General features: G+C 37.0%; 1 protein-coding gene across 2 annotated transcripts in view; it reads right to left on the minus strand.

Annotated features, from left to right (window-relative positions):
- Nucleotides 1-3670: 3670 nt before the first annotated feature.
- LOC150085524 (arfaptin-2-like) overlaps nucleotides 3671-19195 on the minus strand; it is a 99110-nt gene continuing 83585 nt past the window's right edge. For both annotated transcript variants that reach the window (XM_090373314.1, XM_090373313.1), the window contains exon 6: nucleotides 3671-4442. In XM_090373314.1, coding sequence (XP_090229440.1) covers nucleotides 4308-4442 — 135 coding nt within the window. In that variant the 3' untranslated portion in view covers nucleotides 3671-4307. The remainder of the gene's footprint in view (nucleotides 4443-19195) is intronic.

A 19195-nucleotide genomic window follows, 5' to 3' on the forward strand; every position in this document is an offset into this window, starting at 1 on the left:
TTATAACTATTCAGTTATTTTATTACTACTCAAGATATATAAAATATAAAACAGCATTCAAGACAAAGATTATAAATAAATCCTTTCAATCCAGGACTTTATATGACTAGTAATGTTTCACATCTGTGCTGCTTTTAATTTATTCAGCCGAAAAACAGCAAACTGAATAACAAAAGGTTTAACAAATGAATTGCATTTTATTTTCATCATGTGTAACTTAATAAAAATCACATTGTGATTTTTATTTTTCACTGCCACCAAATTAACCATTCAGTATTGTCTATATTTTAATGTAATTTAATTCAAATTAAATTACATAAGTATATGGTTCAAAAACAAAACACTGCTTTATACAGCAATAAGTGAAAAAATAGTTCAAATATTTAAAGCAATTACATTTGTTCTAATATATTTCATTTCATTCTGTGAAGACAATGAATTGATATTTTGATTAATTGATTGAACAAAAATCCAGGGCTATTAAGAATGCATAAACAATAACATTAAATTTGCTCTGAAGATATTACATCTTAATCTGAAGTACTGAATATAAGTAAATATTATCAGTCATCAGAATAATTAAGTCCAATCACTTACAATTAAGGCTGACTATGCCACCTAATTCTGACTGGTTTCCCTTTAACATGATATTTCATTAGCAAGTTGTATGGCATAAGCCCATGCTATCTGTTAACTGTTATATATGAAATATTATTATTATTTTTTTTTTAAGGTGGCCTACTCAGCGTAAAACATAAGAGGTTACCATACTGTACATTACTTAACAATTCACAAGATATATTAAGTAAATCACAGTTGCTTAATTTATCCTAATCATATTAAACATTAGGGGAGATTACTGTAAGTTACTCAAGAATCAAAGTGAAGATAATTAATTATTAAAGAGTACAATGCATGAAAGTTAATATGCAAAACCAGCCTAATCTAATGGCATGTGCTTACAAGTCTTTGCTTGTTGGCGTATGCGTTATGCTTACCAACTTTTAGACTGTGATTCTACAAGGTAGAGTAACAGAGAAAAATAACAGAATAACTGCTATTATAGAAAGCAATTTTGGCATATCTTATTATCATAGTATTTTTTTTTAGTTAGAAATTTATTTGAAATCCAAATACTGAAAGTATGATTATGATAAATAAGTTCAGCTCAAGGTTTTAGAAACATATATTTTTATGATACTTGGATTGGGTTTTCAACTGGAAAGGGATTATTAATAAAACTTATAGTATGCAAAAATAATTAATGTACTTACATTTTTTTCACTGCACAGTATTTTCTATAAAAAGATAATTTTGTTGATATAAAAATAGTAGTAATATCTGATATACCTTGCATTGATATATCTACAAAAGGCAGCATATCTTTTACACACACACACACACACACACACACACACACACACACACACACACACACACACACACACACACACACACACACACACACACACACACACACACACTGCAGTTCTGTGATTAAAATCTATTTACTAATGAGAAGTAGTAGTTGGACAAGTTGATGATTATCTTAATTAAGTCTTCAACTGACATTGCTCTTAAAACTACCCTACTCCCTTTTATTTGCAATTTTCCATATGTACAGTGGCGAACAAAATAACTGCATCACCTTAAAAAAAGTAACATTTGTGGTGAAACGTATAAGATATTGTTTGATTACAGTCATTTTGTTTATCGCAAAGCAAAGATATTGCATCAGATAATGTTTCTGTTGCATCACAATAACTGCAAGGTATTGAATCAGCCGTTTCTATAAATACGGCATTGGAAGGGTATACGCGCTCATTAGTATCCTGTTTTGCGGAGGTCTAAGCATGGCTTCATATGTTCAACTGATACCAAGGGAAAAAAAAAAGTAGTTGTTGCTGTCCCTGGAAGGGCTTTCTACGTCTGCTATTGCTAATAAAAAAAGGCTGCCACCAGTCAACAGTATCTCGGGTGCTGAAATTAAAGTGTGAAACAGGTGATGTGAAGAGAAGACCTGGATGAGGCCGTAACAAAGGGGTGGGACGAATTAAGTTTATTAACGGAACAGTGAATGCAGAAACCTACACTGCTATCTTGAAGGAGTGCTTGAAACCCATTATTAGGCATCACCACACATACGTCCAAAACTGCATTTTTCAGCAGGACTCAGCACCTTGCCACACAGAAAAATTGGTAAGTTTTATGCTATTTAGTTTTAATGATGAGTTTGTCTTCTTGTCTCACAAGGCTTAAAACATACTTAAACCAATGTTTTCCCTCGTTTTTCTCCCTTAAGGTGTAGTCATACCTCAGAAATTCTGGCATTACAGTGTTGGACTGGCCCGGCAACAGTACAGATTTGAACCCTTTTGAAAATTGCTGGTACATAATGTCGTCTAAAATTGCCCAGAAGAAGCCAACAAATAAGATTCAGCTACAGGGAAGCAATGTAAGGGTGTGGTACCATGAAATTGGGCAACCTATATCCAGAAGTTGATTAACTCTATGCCAAATCATTGCAAAGCTGTAATTGCAGCTCGAAGAGGAACAAAATAGTGAAGACTTATTTTACTGCTTAACAGTGCATAATACTATTACATTAACTTGTCATTTCAGTTGGTACACGTAAATGCAATAAAATGTATGTTTGGTTGTCATGATTGCCATTTGCATGATTTCTCATATTTGCATTAATTATGCATTTTACCCTTTGGGAAGATATTTATGGCAATTAAGTATATCATATGGAGTCTTTTTATTGGATTTCATTCACAGAGATATATATCCCATCTAAAAATGTATTTCGAACATGTCTTTTCAGTGCAAAACACATTATTTGCAAAATTCACAAGTGATGTGGTTTTTTTGTCTGCCACTATATGTAAAAAAAAATTGTTGCTCTATAACTGCCTCCTTAGTGAGGGGAGAAAAAACATTATATACACAATTTTCACCTACTGTTTCAATTATCAATTACTGCTAGGGTTATCGATTAATATTTACAAACTGCAACCAGTCAAATAAATTAGATTTTATATTATCAAGATTTCACTGCACATTATCGAATATATTATACTGCTTAAAAATTACACTGCCTGAAAACCTTAAAAAATAGTTGCAGGTTGTAAATTTCTGTGCAAAATCCCTTTTGATGTTGTAGCCTTACCTCCTACTAACCAGGCTACTTCTTACTTCTCTTGTGGCTCTCCATGTAAACACACTTATACAAAAACTTACTATTATTTTTTTCCCCATACATCCCAGAAAAATTTAGAAACAGTTCCAGTTTAATCTAAATAACTGCCAATATTAAGAAATAATCTAAAAAATCCCTATGCAGCATGCTACATTCAACTTCTCTTTATCCCAAAAAAAAAAAAAAAAAAGAAGCTAACTTTGAACTATGCTTATATACCAAAATTTTAAACTATAATGAAATTTGCAAAAAGGAATAATTATAAAGAGCAGTATGAAAATTTTATACCATAATATTTAAATGTAAAAATTATAACATATGTTAAGCAGTACAAATTGACAATTCAATAAGATATCATAATTCAATAGAAAATGGACAACAATCTCTTATAACAGTATGTGGAAAAAATTAACTGTAACAAGCTATTAACTTATATTTGTTTAATTTAATTTGTTTAAATCCATACATTCTATAAATGGTTAAATGGCAACCTTTATCTTAACAGATTAGAAACCACTGACAATTAAGATTCAGTAGTGATAATGCAATTTACTGAGCCATGGTTCCTTAACGTGAGCAGCTGTTAGTACGGGCAGCAGTTGGCAAGCACGCTGAAACCAAACATTGGTAATTACTGTGCTCTTCAAGTAAAGAGATAAGAATACCCTGGTAAGTGAGATCAGGGTGTAAGTAGAACTGAAGTTCTTTTGTCTAAGTAAATTAAATTCTAATCATTCATAATATAAATTACCCTAATCTGTAGTTCTTCCAGTTCTATTACAGCATGCATGGAACATGACGATCAGTTTTTTCTAATATATTTGGATTATAAAGGTGATTGCATAACATAAAAATATATTTTATATATGCTATACAGAAAATCAGTATATACGATGATAGTAAATATGAGTATACACAGACTAGTCCTTTTCCTTCAACCAAACATCTACTATGGTTAAAGAAGTAAGAAAACAACAACAACAAAAAGGGTACAGATATGGTATTCAAATTATGAAAATTTTACTACATAAGTAATAAGTGAAGGCACTTAAGTTCTGAACTATAATTTTCACTGCAAAAACATTTCACAGCAGCTCCTGTTCAATTATGCTGTATGAGTTGAGTTGCTTAATCTAACACAAAACTGTTTTAGGGTACTTTCCAAAACAGTCTGCTTCCCAGAAAAGTATGATGATATTGCATTATTAAGCAAAAGTAGCAACTTCTGCATTACTTTTACCTGAAATACAGAAAAGTTATATTTTAAAAACTAGGAAAAATGCTAATAATTTTATAATGCTGAAAAACAAAAATAGAATTAATCTAATAACAGTTTTAAATGAAATCAGTTGGTAAAAACACTTTTGTATTTAATATCCAGTAATTAAGTTAAAATCTGAAATCAGTGGGAATATTTTGTTCTATATGCCTTATAGATTAGAAAACAGAAAATCTTAAAACATATTTAATTGTGTCTAAGATTTCCTGACCGAGAGTCTTCAAAAATATGGTTAATTATAAAAGAACAAAGAAAAATATAGTTTTCATTCATTTAACTTACTTTAGTTTTGATAAAAAATCACATTTGAAATGCATGTTCTCCTAATGTGACAGTATTTTATCTTTACGATTCCTGCCAAATTTTTATATTTCTGTTATTTTTTAATTTGTTTTATAATTAACAATTTTGTATTCAGAGGTCATGAGATTCTCTAAATGCAAAATTTTTCTATTTTCTAACCTTGAATTTAATACCTTTAATGTGTTAGCTGCAGTGCTTGTAATGATTACCCTTGATGGGCACAACTAGTTAACTGGCAGTCATGTGAAATCATATACAAGATACTGCCAACTTTGAGAGTAATTTTCACTCTATCTCTGGACACCAATTAGCTGGCCTATGCCATTTGAAGCAAGAGGGAACTCATTAATCTTTCCATGATGATTAGTAAAATGATGTATCATTTGACTAGCAGAGTCAAATGATACATCATTTCTCATGTCCTCCACAATATGTACAACATTAGATGGAATATGCTCATTAGACAGGCAGTAGTGTCATCAATGGATGGGTTGGTGGAAGACAGACAACCATGGAAAGGCTACAGTCAAATCAATGAACTCAATACATTCTGACTGTTTGTATGCCACATCTAAAAATTCCATCAAATTTATACGTTCTCTCCCCCCAACAACTTTGAACTCATCTAAAAATTAATGTACCATGAACAGATAAAATAATGGAACAAACTTAATCTGTGAAAAGATCTAAACCTCCTAATTCATTTCACAACATGCCACACTTATTTTTTTGGACAGAATTTCAATTATATTGTTTTCCTCAACCACTACCCATCTCATTTATCTTAATTATTCACTCTGTGATTCGTCGGGCTTTACAATTGATAGTTGTACATGTCCACTCTGATATTCCTTAAGAAAGAATTAATAATCTGTAATTCCTCTTTTAAAGACGCAGAAGTACACGTTTCAGTGATTGCGATTTAAGATCTTATGGCTGCTAAATATAGTGTTGTTTTTGTATTCTTTCAATACTGTGAACTGCTCTGCATGAAAAGTTATTTATTTAAAAGTTCTTTATTTCATTCTATTAACTTCATTTGTTGGCTTCATCATTCTCTTAATTCTAAACATTATTCAGAACTTTTCAGACTTCCTTTCTTTGAAACTCTGCTTTCTCCAATGAAACTTTCCTAACAGTAAGGTAATTTGCTTTGGTAATTTTAATGTTCATAACTCCAGCTGGATTCAGTTTTCTAGATGTACAAACCCAGCAAGTAGACATGATGAAGCTTGTGACATGACTAAAGACTTACAGAACTTGTTCACTTACCTATTAGAAAATTCTAATCACACACTTAACACTCTTGGTCCTTTCCTCAATGAAGTACACAGTTAATGTTAGTTGTTCTCTAGGTACCTCAGATCAAAAGTTGGATAGGGCACCTCCGTAGCCAGGTGGGAAGGAGCAGCAGTTTGTAGCACACGCTTCTTGACTAGACCGGGGTTTGAGCCCGTCACCACCAAATACGGAGGATGCGGAAAGGTCAGGGAATGACCACCGCATATTCCTGGAGCAATATGCCTTACTTGCTAATGCTCCTAAAAACCAAATAACAAACAAACAAAAGTTGGATATGGTCTCTTCTCTAAGGGAGTGGAGTCTCTGTCCTATGACCATTTTCAGCCTCATGTCATTCGGCATTACAAGAGTATACAGGGTGTCTCAAAAATATTGGTACAAACGTTTAGGGGAGATAGGTAACATCTAAAGGAATGTGAATCGCATAGGAACCCATAACCGGAAACGTCACGGGAGAGTAGTAGCAGAGGCACAAGAAGCAGAAATGACACAAGACAGTAATTAGTGGCAAACATTTATTGGACATAATATTAACAATGGAGTACGAGATGGATGCATTTCACGATGCATCTATTTCATTACAACAGATGCTCGAAGGTTCCACCATGAGACGTGATGCATGTGTGACACTGACGTAGCACGGATTGGTGGACACGGTCGAACACACCTGGAGTTTCTTTGTTATGTTATTGTTATTTTGGTTTTTAGGAGCATTAGCAACTAAGGCCATATTGCTCCGGGATATGCGGTGGTCATTCCCTGACCTTTCCACATCCTCCGTATTTGGTGGTGACGGGCTCGAACCCCGGTCTAATCAAGGAGCATGTGCTGCGCACTGCTGCTCCTTCTCACCTGGCTACGGAGGTGCCGGAGTTTCTTTGACAATAGCAGCAGCGCAGACGAGTCTCACCACGAGATCCATTTCCGTCTCCACAGGCAATTCATACACGATAGATTTGAGGGCCCCCCACAGAAAGAAATCAAGGCTTGAAAAATCAGGTGAGCGTGGGGGCCAGGCAACGGGTCCACCACGGCCAATTCATCGACGCCCAAAACGCCTGTTCAAATGGTCATGAACACACCTTCCATAACGGGCAGGTGCCCCGTCATGTTGAAACCAAATGTTGCATCTCACATTTGCTGGAACATCGTCAAGTAACCCTGGTAGAACTTGTTCAAGAAAGATCCGATATTTAGCGAAGTTCATGCGGGATGGTAACAGGTATGGGCCGACTAAGCAGTCACCGACCATACCTGCCCACACATTTATTGCGAAGCGATGTTGTGCCGCAAGGGGGTGCACACTGTGTGGGTTGCTGTGAGCCCACACATGAGCATTGTGCTGATTGAATAAGCATTGCCGAGTGAAATAAGCCTCATCCGTGAACAAAACATAGGCTGGAAAATAAGTCTTGAACACTTTCTTGGAGAAACCACTGTGCAAAAGCCACACGTGCAGGATGATCTAGGGGGAGCAGTAACTGAACCCTTTGGAGATTAAAGGGGTATAAGGAATCGTCATGCCAGACACGCTGTACAATGCAACGAGACACTCCTAAGGCAGAGGCAACGGTACGTGTGCTGGTAGTAGGATTATTCTGGACTGCATTCAACACACTTTCTTCCATGGTGGGAGTTTGCGTCGAACGTGGTCTGCCAGCACTACTCCTGTTACCTCTAATTGACCCATAATCGCACAAATTTTGATGCACACATGCAAACAAACGGTGGTCCAGTACATGTCTGTCTGGAAAGTAGTAGTAGCGCAGTGGCATGTGATGCAAGAAAGCATGTGTATGAGCTTATGCAGCATCAACCAAAAAAAAAAAAAAAAAAAAAACACACCATTCCCTCCAAATGCCTGTCCAGTTCCTCCTTAAATTTATTCAACCTATAAACTTCCACAATGACAGATGGAAGTCTGTTCCAGCAATTAACCACCCGCTGGCTAAAGGCAAATTTCTGCACATCTATTCTACATCTGTCTTTTCTTAATTTGAATTTATGCTCCCTTAGATTCGTAATCTGAACAAATGGAAGGATCCCATCAGAATTCAGCGTGCTAAACCCATTCAAGGCCTTATACACCTCAATCAGATCACCGCACAGGTGCCTAGTCTCCAGCCACTGCAATTTGCAGAACTTAAGCCTCTCTTGGTAAGAGGATCCCTTCATTCCCCTCACCAATCTTGTTGCCCTTCTCTGTACACGCTCAAGTAAATCTACATCCTTCCTAAAATGAGGCCTCCAGACCTGTACGCAGTACTCAAGCCGTGGCCTGACCATTCCCTTATACAGAGGGATAATCACCTCCTTTTCCCTGCTAGCAAAATTCTTATATATCATTGACAAAAACCCCATGACCTGCCCTGGCAGCCTATCTGCATTGCTCAGAAAACTTCATATCTGCCTGCACAATTACTCCCAGGTCTTTTTCATTTACTACCACATTAAGTGTAGTACCACACAGTTGGTACGTTTCTCTGGGGTTCTACCCATATGCAGTACTTTGCATTTGTCAAGGTTAAACTTCAGTTGCCACTTCTTAGCCCATCTGCCCAAATTATCTAGATCCTGTTGCAGCAGCACACTGCCATTACTGTCATTAACAACCCTGCCAACCTTTGTATCATCTGCAAACTTCGACATTAAGCCTGATATACCTTCATCAATATCATTGATAAATATACAAAACAACAGTGGCCCCAACACCAAACCCTGTGGGACTCCACTAATAACATTAGTCCATGAAGAGCAGCAACCATTGATTACCACCCTTCGTCCTCTCCCATTTAACCATCCTTTTATCCATTGTAGCAATTTACCCTTAAGTGTTCTCCATAAATTCGTTGAGCAGCTCGTCCATTGCCCTCTGCTACCATACACCAGGTGCATGTCTGCCAGCTCACAGTTCGTATATCGATGCATGCTCTTCATTATTTGGGTTTTTTTTTTTTTTTTTTTTTTTTTTTTAGGAGCATTAGCAACTAGGGCCATATTGCTCCAGGGATATGCGGTGGTCATTCCCTGACCTTTCCGCATCTTCCATATTTGGTGGCTCACGGGCTTGAACCCTGGTCTAATCAAGAAGCGTGTGCTACGCACTGCTGCTCCTGCCCACCTGGCTACAGAGGTGCCATGCTCTTTGTGCGGCGACTACTGCTTGAATAAGTAAACCAGAAATTTTCCCTCTCGCGAACTGATGAACAGCACCGTGTACCGACTTACGGTGACGTTTCCGGTTATGGGTTCCTATGCAATTCACATTCCTTTAGATGTTACCTACCTTCCCTAAACATCTGTACCAATATTTTTGAGACACCCTGTAGACTAATGCAATTTTTTGGCCAAAGCTTCAAACTATGTGTAAGTTTCACTAGCGGACAGGTTAGTGCTATTGCATCGTATTTGTATGTAGTGAACTACCGAAGTAGATAAATTGGCATCGTTTTAATTATACCTCATATTGTGAAAACTTAGTGCAATATCATGGCAACTTGTTGCAAAGGTTTTCACAATATGAGATATAATTAAAATGATGCCAATTTATCTACTTCGGTAGTTCACTACGTATAAATATGATGCAATAGCATTAAACTGTCTGCATTGAAAGAGTGTAAACTTGGATGATCTGGATGATTTCTAGTTCTCTTTTCCTTCATTGGACTACTAGTCTAAGTTTTTTAATGCTAATATTTGCTCAAATCATGTCAGTGAAGTTATTCTTATAGGGACGAAGTCCTTTATTCTTCATGTCACCCTAAACTTTTGTTCTTTATCTGTTCTTTATCATTGATAAAAATTGAAAACGGCAATGAACCCAGCACTGAATCCTAGGAAACTTCACTAATAATATTAGTCCATGGAGAGCAATACCCAATGATAACCACTCTGTCCTCTTCCATTTAACCACCCCTTTATCCATAGCTGCCCTTAACACCACATTGCTCCAGTTTGTACAGCAGTCTTTTATGTGCAACAATATCAAGAGCCTAAAATCCAAGTATACGATGTCAAAATTATTATTTGCATCCAGTTTCTTGATCACTTCATCAGAGTAACCTATCAGATTGGTTAACCAAATAACCCTTAACAAATTCACGCTGTGATTGCAGTATCATGCATGTGATTGCATGCCTGTCCAGGTGGTCCTGCATTATTTCAATAACCAGTGATTCCATTGTTTTCCCTGGAACAAATGCTAAGCTAACAGGTCTGTAATTACTCGTTTCACTTTTTGATCCCCCTTTATAAATTGGGGATACATTTGCCTATCTCCAGTCCATAGGGCCCTCCCCTGAATCCAAGGATCAGCACTTGTTATGGGACTATATGAGAGGCCCAAAACTGCACAGGGAAATAGAGTGGGCCAGTAAATCAGAGAGTCTTATAATGGGGGATTTTAATCTCCCAGATATTGACTGTAATTTGTGGGTTGGTCACTCACACACTAGCAAGGCTTTTGTGGATTTATTGGATGATTGTTTTCTACATCAGCATGTTCGGGAGGCAACTAGAGGGAGTAATACTCTTGATCTGATTATCAGTAGTGATTCTTCATGCATTAAGAATCTGCAGATAAAGGAACCACTAGGTGGCAGCGATCAGAGTATGCTGAAGTGGGATTTACTCAAAGAGGTAACTACCATCAGGGGTAAAGGGAAGGGTTTTTGCTTTCGTAAAGGTGACTACGGTGGCCTGAGACAGTATTTAAATTCTGTATGGTGGGACCAACTGATGATGTTGCCAATAGCAAATTCAAAATGGGAAGCATTCAAAGAATTAATCTTGGAAGCTACTAGGCTCTACGTACCAACTAAGAAATATTGTTCAAGGTTTAGGCCTAAATGGATGTCAGATGAACTAATGAAACATGTGGCAGAGAAAAAAAATGGATGGGATACATATAAATTAATGGGTGACATGGAAGCCTATGATAGATATAAGCTGGTCTGTAACCAAGTCACAAAGGAGATTAGGCAGGCAAAGGCAGATTATGAGAAATCCTTGGCAAAGGATGCAAAGAAAAACAACACAGAGTTCTTTTACTATGTAAACTCTAGAAGGAAAGGGATGAATCAAATTGGTTCACTGGATACTGATGGTTCAACTGTTGATGATCCTGCTCCGGTGGCTAAAAAACTAAATGAGTATTTTGCATCTACATTTACCCATGAGGAGTTATTCAGGAAAGGGAATGCCAGAGGTGAGTTAAACTTTGGCAATGAGCTGGATGATTTTGTAATAACTGAGAGGAAAGTGGAGGAGAAATTGTTGAAGATAAACATAAAAAAGGCACCCGGGGAGGACTGGATCTACCCAGTTATATTAAAGGAGGCAGCAAAGGAAGTAAGCAAACCCTTAGCCATAATTATGAGAGCTTCTTTGGACTCAAGGGAGGTAGGTACCCATGGAGCGGAGATGTGCAAATGTGACCCCAATTCACAAAGGAGGATCAAAGGGCAACACAAGTAATTATAGACCTGTTAGTTTAACATCTGCTCCAGGAAAATTAATGGAGGCACTGGTTAAAGGAGCACTGCAGGATCATCTAGACAAGACTTCAGTTATAGCTCGGACACAGCATGGTTTTGTTAAGGGAAAGTCTTGCCTGACTAATTTGATTGGATACTATGATGTGGTCACAAAGGAACTGGATGCAGGGAATAACTTTGATATCATATATTTGTACAGGCTTAGAAAGGCTTTTGATACTGTTTAACATGGAAGACTGCTTCACAAATTGGAGCAGTGTGGCATTGGAGGCAAATTGCTGCTACGGATAAAGGGATGGTTGAGTGGGAGAAGACAGAGAGTGGTAATCAATGGACACTGCTCATCGTGGACTAATGTTATTAGTGGAGTCCCTCAGGGTCAGTATTGGGTCCATTTTTGTTTTCTGTATTTATAAATGATATTGATGATGATATATCAAGCTTAAGGTCCAAGTTTGCAGACTTAAGGTACAAGGTTGGCAGGGTTGTTAACGACACTAATGACAGTACGCTGCTGCAACAGGATCTAGAAAAGTTGAGCAGATGGGCTGAGAGGTGGCAAATGAAGTTTAACATTGACAAATGTAAATTACTACATATGGGAAGCAGCAACCCCAGAGTGATGTTGCAACTCTGTGGTACTACACTGACAGTGGTAGAGAACGAAAAGGACCTGGGGGTAATTGTGCAGGCAGATATGAAGTTTTCTGAGCAGTGCAGACGGTCTGCAAGAGTAGCTCATGGTGTCTTGTCAATGATATACAGGAATTTTTCTAGCAGGGATAAGGAGGTGATTATCCCCTTATATAAGGCAATGGTCAGGCCACACCTTGAGTACTGTGTACAGGTCTGGAGGCCTCATTTTAAGAAAGATGTAGAGCTGTTGGAACGAGTACAGAGAAGGGCAACAAGATTAGTGAATGGAACAAGGGGTTGCTCTTATTTGTTATTTTGGTTTTTAGGAGCATTAGCAACTAAGGCTATATTGCTCGGGGATATATGCGGTAGTCATTCCCTGACCTTTCCGCATCCTCCATATTTGGTGGTGACAGGCCCGAACCCCGGTCTAATCAAGAAGCGTGTGATACGCACTGCTGCTCCTTCCCACCTGGCTATGGAGGCGCTCTTGCTCTTATGAAGAAAGGCTTAAATTTTGCAAATTACAGTGTCTGGAGACTAGGCACCTGCGAGGTGATCTGATTGAGGTGTATAAAGCCTTGAATGGCTTGAGCATGCTCAATGCTGATGGAATTCTTCCTCTTGCTCAGAATAATCGCTTGAGACGGCATAAATTCAAATTGAGGAAAGATAGATGCAGGACTGATGTGTGGAAGTTTGCTTTTAGCCAGCGGCTGTTTGGTTGGTGGACTTCCATCCTTTGCTGTGGAAGTTGATAGCCTAAATAAATTGAAGGCTGAGCTGGACAGCTACTTGGAATGAACGGAGGGGTGAAATGGGAGCGTGTTTTTTTTTGGCTGATGCTGCATAAGCTTGCTTTGTTGTTGTTGTTTGGTTTTTAGGAGCATTAGCAACTAAGGCCATATTGCTCCGGGAATATGCGGTGGTCATTCCCTTGACCTTTCCGCATCCTCCGTATTTGGTGGTGACAGGCTTGAACCCCGGTCTAATCAAGAAGCGTGCTACGCACTGCTGCTCCTTTCCACCTGGCTACGGAGGTGCCATAAGCTTGCTTTCTTGCATCACATGCCTGTACTAATGGTAATGCTAATTTCCCATTTAGAATTTGCTGTTGGTAATGTCACCAGTTTGTCCCACTGCACAGAATTCAAAAACTGTGTGAGACCACTGTAGTCATCCTTTATGAAAGCAAAACATTTCCCTTTAATATTGACATTAGTTATGTCTTTAATTAATTCCACATTAGTACACTGGGATTGCTGCCACCCAGTGAGTCTTTTACCTGCAGATTCTTGATGGATGAAAAATCACTGCTGATAACCAGATCAAGAGTATTGTTACCGCTCTAAAATGTTGCTGTAGAAAACAGTCTTCCAAGAAATCAATAAAAGTCTTGCTAGTATGTGTGTGACCAACCCACATATTCGAGTCAACATCTGGAAAGTTAAAATCTCCTACAAAAAGACTTTCTGATTTACTGGCCCACTATTTCTCTGTACAGCTGTTTGGTATACTCATTACAGTCATTAGGCCTATAACTCACTCCTACTCTCAATTTTGTTTTCAAGTGCTAATATTACACGAAACTGACTCAATGTTGCACTTGTCACCCATGTCAACTGGATGTACTGCCTTAGATTTAATATTCTTCTTAACTAAGAGCATAACTCCTCCATCTTTCCTGTCTGTCCTCTGATACACTGTACTCCTCATATTCAAATTCAGCATCACTTAGGTCTCAGTGACATCATGTTTCCACTGTTTCTACAATGTCTGCATTTGATGACTTAATCAATACTTCAAATTCATCAAATTTATTTACAATGCTTCTAACATTAGTGTACATGCAAGTATACCTACACATGTTTTTACTCTTAGTCAGCCTGAAGTCCCAGATACCTTGCTTTCCAGGCTGCGGGTACCAATAGTAGCAGTACAAGAATCACTTTCACCTCTGCCTGTGGTTGTAATTAAGCTATTAGACTGTGTCCCCCCCCAAAAAACTAGCAGTTTTTTGACCCACCTATCACTGCCTTGATAGCATCAGAAAATATTCTTGCACCCCTTCTATTCTAGTGTAACCCATCACTGTAAAAACAGTCTCTGCCATTAACAGTGCACATTGAGGAAAAATTCTGCCCCATGAGCCTTGCACATTCTCTTCAGGACAGAATTGATTGACAATGCTCTCAATATATACTTCTTGCTATCGTGTCTGGGAAGAATTGCACACTTTCATATTCAATCCTAACTTGCAACCTTTTCCTAACATTGCTCTGAACTTGTTAAATAAGTCCTCAGGTCTCATTCTTAATGTCATTAGTGCCAAAGTGTACAACAATATCACCTTTTGTTCCCTTAAAAGATATCTGCTCTACAATATCATCTACTTTTGTCCCTGGCAAATATACCCTCATCCTATTGCATCTATCCTTTTTGCACAACATATTTCTCGTTTCCCCTGACAGTAGAGCCACTGATAATAACTACCTCCTGTGGGACCAGTGTATTTTCTGTCCTGGAGATTGTTACCATATTGTCTGATGCACAAGCATGAGCTCTAACATTGAGTTGGGCAGCTGAGAGCTTGATGGGCTCCCATTTTAATTCTTTCAAGAGCATCTACAGTACTCTTCACCGAGTTGGTATCTAATTTCTTCACACTTCCTGCATACAGCACACACACCCGGTTGGATCATGTCCTGTTCCAGAAAAATCTGTATACATTTTACAAGTTGCACATTTTGTTAAGCTGTGAAATGTTGGAGAATTGCTCCCTTCGGTTCTTCCCCAAGCTGCAGCACTCCCGCTACTTTGCGCTCATTGCTTTGCTGTAGTCTGGAGCATCATTTCCATTTAAATAAATTTAACTGACTGACAATGAAAATTAATAAATTTAATTGATTAAGTGACAAAACTACACTAAGCTAATAGATTCCTAAATGTGTTGATACGTATTATGCTATCAAGTTTTATGTTATACCTTATGCTATCAAATTCCAGATATGCATTATGCTATACTGTTATAATTGCAGTGCTAAATTAGTTATATCACTTTATCCTTACTAAAAAGTAAAATTCCTCAGATAAACACCAAAAGATATATGCCCAACAAGTGATTAGAACTTTCAAGCTACTTATTTATCACAATTAAAACCCCTACTATTCTACTGCACTACTCGTTATGTGCTACAATATTTGTGCCAAAACACTGATGCAACAGCAGTATGAATAGAAAGTCATAACTTACAAAATCACTAGCTAAATTTAAAAATATGCTAAGAACACGACTAAGGCTATTTAAACTATTTGTAAAACACAATTTAATATTTTTCTATACATTAAAATAATTTTTCTCAGTGATATTTATTCAGCCAATGGGAGAAGAGAGATGTGGGTTACATGGTAATACATAACAAATAAAAAAATACGTAACAGTAGCTTGTTTTATTGTGGTAAAACACGCTTCTGTTTAAGCGTGGTCACGTGCTATGTTTATCTAACCTTACCACATGGTATCATTCTTGATTTTCATACGTAACGTATTTATTTAAATAAACTAAATGCAACAAGGCATACTTTAAGAGTTTAAGATTCTATATCTATATAATATCGATGTAGATACACCACAGACAACTCTTAAAGAAAAATTATGATCGTAGTGTGAAAAGCACCCACCGATGAAAAGCCAACTAGCTTTGAAACGGTACCATATGGGTGGTGGTGCCCACTGAGAATAGGTAACAATAGTCGTCTCTATTAGTGAAGCATTACTTATTCGAGGTAGTACAATACATGGTAACTCATTGTGAAGGATGAGCACAACATGAGATACAGATGAAATGATGCCTTTCACACTATGATCGTAGTTTTTCTTTAAGAGTTGTCTATTTACACCGACATTATATAGATATAGTAAAGTATTTATGTATTCATAGTTGAGGAAGAGACACACAGAAAGTTGAAAGCTTCTGTAAGTATTTTATTTTATCAAACGTGAGTGCAGAGAACAGGGGGAAAAGCCCCTAGTATTAATTAATAAAAAAGAAGGTAAAAATTTCCAAAAAAACTTTCCCATGTGCTCAAACTGCATTAGAGCACTTATAATATCATAGTGACTCACTGAGTTGGCAGGCATGGACTTGTATCCAAATTTCCATTTGGATTCAGCTTCATTTTTTGTCTACACTAAACTTGGAGCCGTTCTAAACAAATTATCAATAAATCCAAACTCTATTCTGAGACTGAACAGTAGTTGAGCCTTTTGGTCCCCTGATAACTCCTGACCATCTATACTTCCACCTCTGTTACCTGATGGTTCTATACCATCCTACTTTTCCTTTAATTCTTCCATCATTGATCATAGTAAATCTCCTATAACCATATTGAACATATTTCATTCAATACTTCCTTTGGTCTTCTGACAGAAGGATATCAGAAGAATTCCAAACAGTTATTGCTGAAGTTTCTGATGGCATCTCGCCAAGTTGTTTCCAAAACCTGTGCACAACAGTTTACTCCCATTCTATGCAGGGCGAGATTTCAACTTGTTGTGGCCCTAAACTATAACATGTATGAGGCCCTTCTCTCTTACACTTCACCTGTGACAATATTAAAAAAAGGATTTTTTTAAGATGGAGCAATGCCCCTTGTAATGTGAGGCCCTAAGCTGTAGCTTGTTTAGCTTATGTGTAAATCCGCCCCTGATTCTATGTCATCCTTTTACACTTTCATTCCACTGGAGGTTTTCCTTTTGTGAGAAAATCTGCCATCAAAAAGAGTGACTAAACCGTCCCTTTTTTGTCCCATTACATTAACCCCATATCTTTCTGAAGTATTGGAAAAATTCACCACACTATTACACTACCTTAAAACTTTCAACCTGATTAATGACTGTCAATATGGATTCTGCTAGTGTCAATTCACCAGTGATATTTTGGATTATGTTACTTATCTTTGGATAGATTTGATCGTAAAATTCAGAGAAACTCAAACAGTTACTCTGGACATTTTTAAGGCTTTCAATCATGCTCAGCATCAAGGTCTTCTAAAGAAGATTCCATGCTGTGGACTGTTTTCTGTGTTTTGCGATTGGGTGTCAGTTTTCTCTGACCACTCACTGTAGGTAATGGAAGATGGATGCTTGTCTTCTCAAACTAATGTTTGAAAGAGTGGGAAGTAACTCAAACCAGTGATGTGGTGACTCCAGCATTCCTTTTACTCATCACCTTGGCTCTCTACCTTCTTTTGTAATAAATAGTCTTAGGACCTTATATTTTTGAAATGAATTAAGAAGTAGTTAGGAGTTTTAGATCATTCTGTAGGTAAGTTTGTTGCACTGGTTTGATACTCACAAATCCATGATGAAATATAAGTTCGGAGCAGAGGAAATGTAGAAATTTCTTGAGAATTTCAAATACAATGTATACATGGCAAGATGTACTCAACTCCTTATCCTTAGCATAATGTCATAATGTGATCTGGGCAGTACTCCATCCCCAGTCCCACTACTGGATCCTTTCAGTCTCAGATGATAGAGTACAGGTAGCAAGATTATACACTAGTTGATCTGGATGCATGCCTCCTAGAACACTGCCATTATGTTCAATCAGGTTAACTATTGAATGGCCACCCCAAGAAACCATTTTAAAACTTTAACTTAAAAAATATAAAGAATAATGGGTAGCAACATGATGCCAATCATAACCTGAAAAGGCTTGACATTCAGAGCAAAGTGGCAGCATTTTCCTTTTTATTCTGGAATATAAAATAAAAAGGAAAATACTTCTGTAACACAGAAGAGAAAGGAAAATGTTGGAGCTTTTCTATAGAAACCAAACATTGTTTTCACTAATTCTAGCTTGTGATTAAGAAAATTGATGGTAGTGGTGATATAAGAGTCATCTATCACCTAGTACTGCCGAATGCCACAGAAGTTTCACCATTCCTCCATGTGGTATGATAGCACAACTCTGCTTACACTGACTTATACCTAGACCAGGGGTCAGCAAACTTCTTTGACCGTCGACCCCTTCAAGAGTTTGACTATTTATCGACACCCTCTATTTTACTATTACATAATTATAATAGGACAAGCAAAAAAGATGCTTATGTGAGTTTTTAGATTGTTTATTTTATAGTTACAGTGTTTACTGTATGTATAATACAGTATATATTATTATATTGGCTTAACGTCAAAGGGATATGTTTTTGTTTTTGACGTGCTTCTTAACGTTACATATTTGACAGGAGGGATAAATAATATATAAAATATAAAATTTAATTTAGATAACAAAATAATAATAATACAATCTTCCTTATATATATGAAAATAAGACTTATTAACTTAGTATACAATTTACTAACGTTGTCAATGTGAAGGGTGTGCTTCGTTACTCTTGACAAGATTAGCAATGTTGGGTTCAAAATTAGTAAGTTTCAGCCTTAAATCGCCACAGAATTCTATATCTAGCTTATTTCTTTGTTTTTTTTAAAAATGGAATTAACATTGCTGAAACCAGCTTCAACTATGTACGAGCTTGGAAATGCAAGCAAAAAGGGGAGTACCACTTCAGAAAGTTTTGGATATTTTTCTACATTTATATTCGTCCAGAAGTAACTTAAAGTCATATTTTTAAAAAGCGTCTTAGCTTCAAGATCAGCTGACAATTCAATAAGTTCATCTTGCAAGTTACATTCGATATTTTCGATATCTGCAGAAAATGGCATGATAATCCAATCTGGAATGTGCATGTTTTCAAAATCTGCAAAGTGCAATTTAAAATCATCGCTCAAATTTTGAAGATGTTTTGTGTATATTTCTAAGTCATCTTTTACTTCCAATTGCCGTAGATTCAAAAAGTACTGAAAATCTTTTCATAACAATGATGATTTAAATAAGGCTAATTTAGCTTGGATAATCGTGACATCTTTACCTTGTAGACGGGTCTGTACGTCATTAAAATTTGAAAATAA

Source organism: Mastigoproctus giganteus, chromosome 5, assembly GCF_048544385.1.
Source record: "Mastigoproctus giganteus isolate SK-2022 chromosome 5, ASM4854438v1, whole genome shotgun sequence".
NCBI lineage: Eukaryota > Metazoa > Arthropoda > Arachnida > Uropygi > Thelyphonidae > Mastigoproctus > Mastigoproctus giganteus.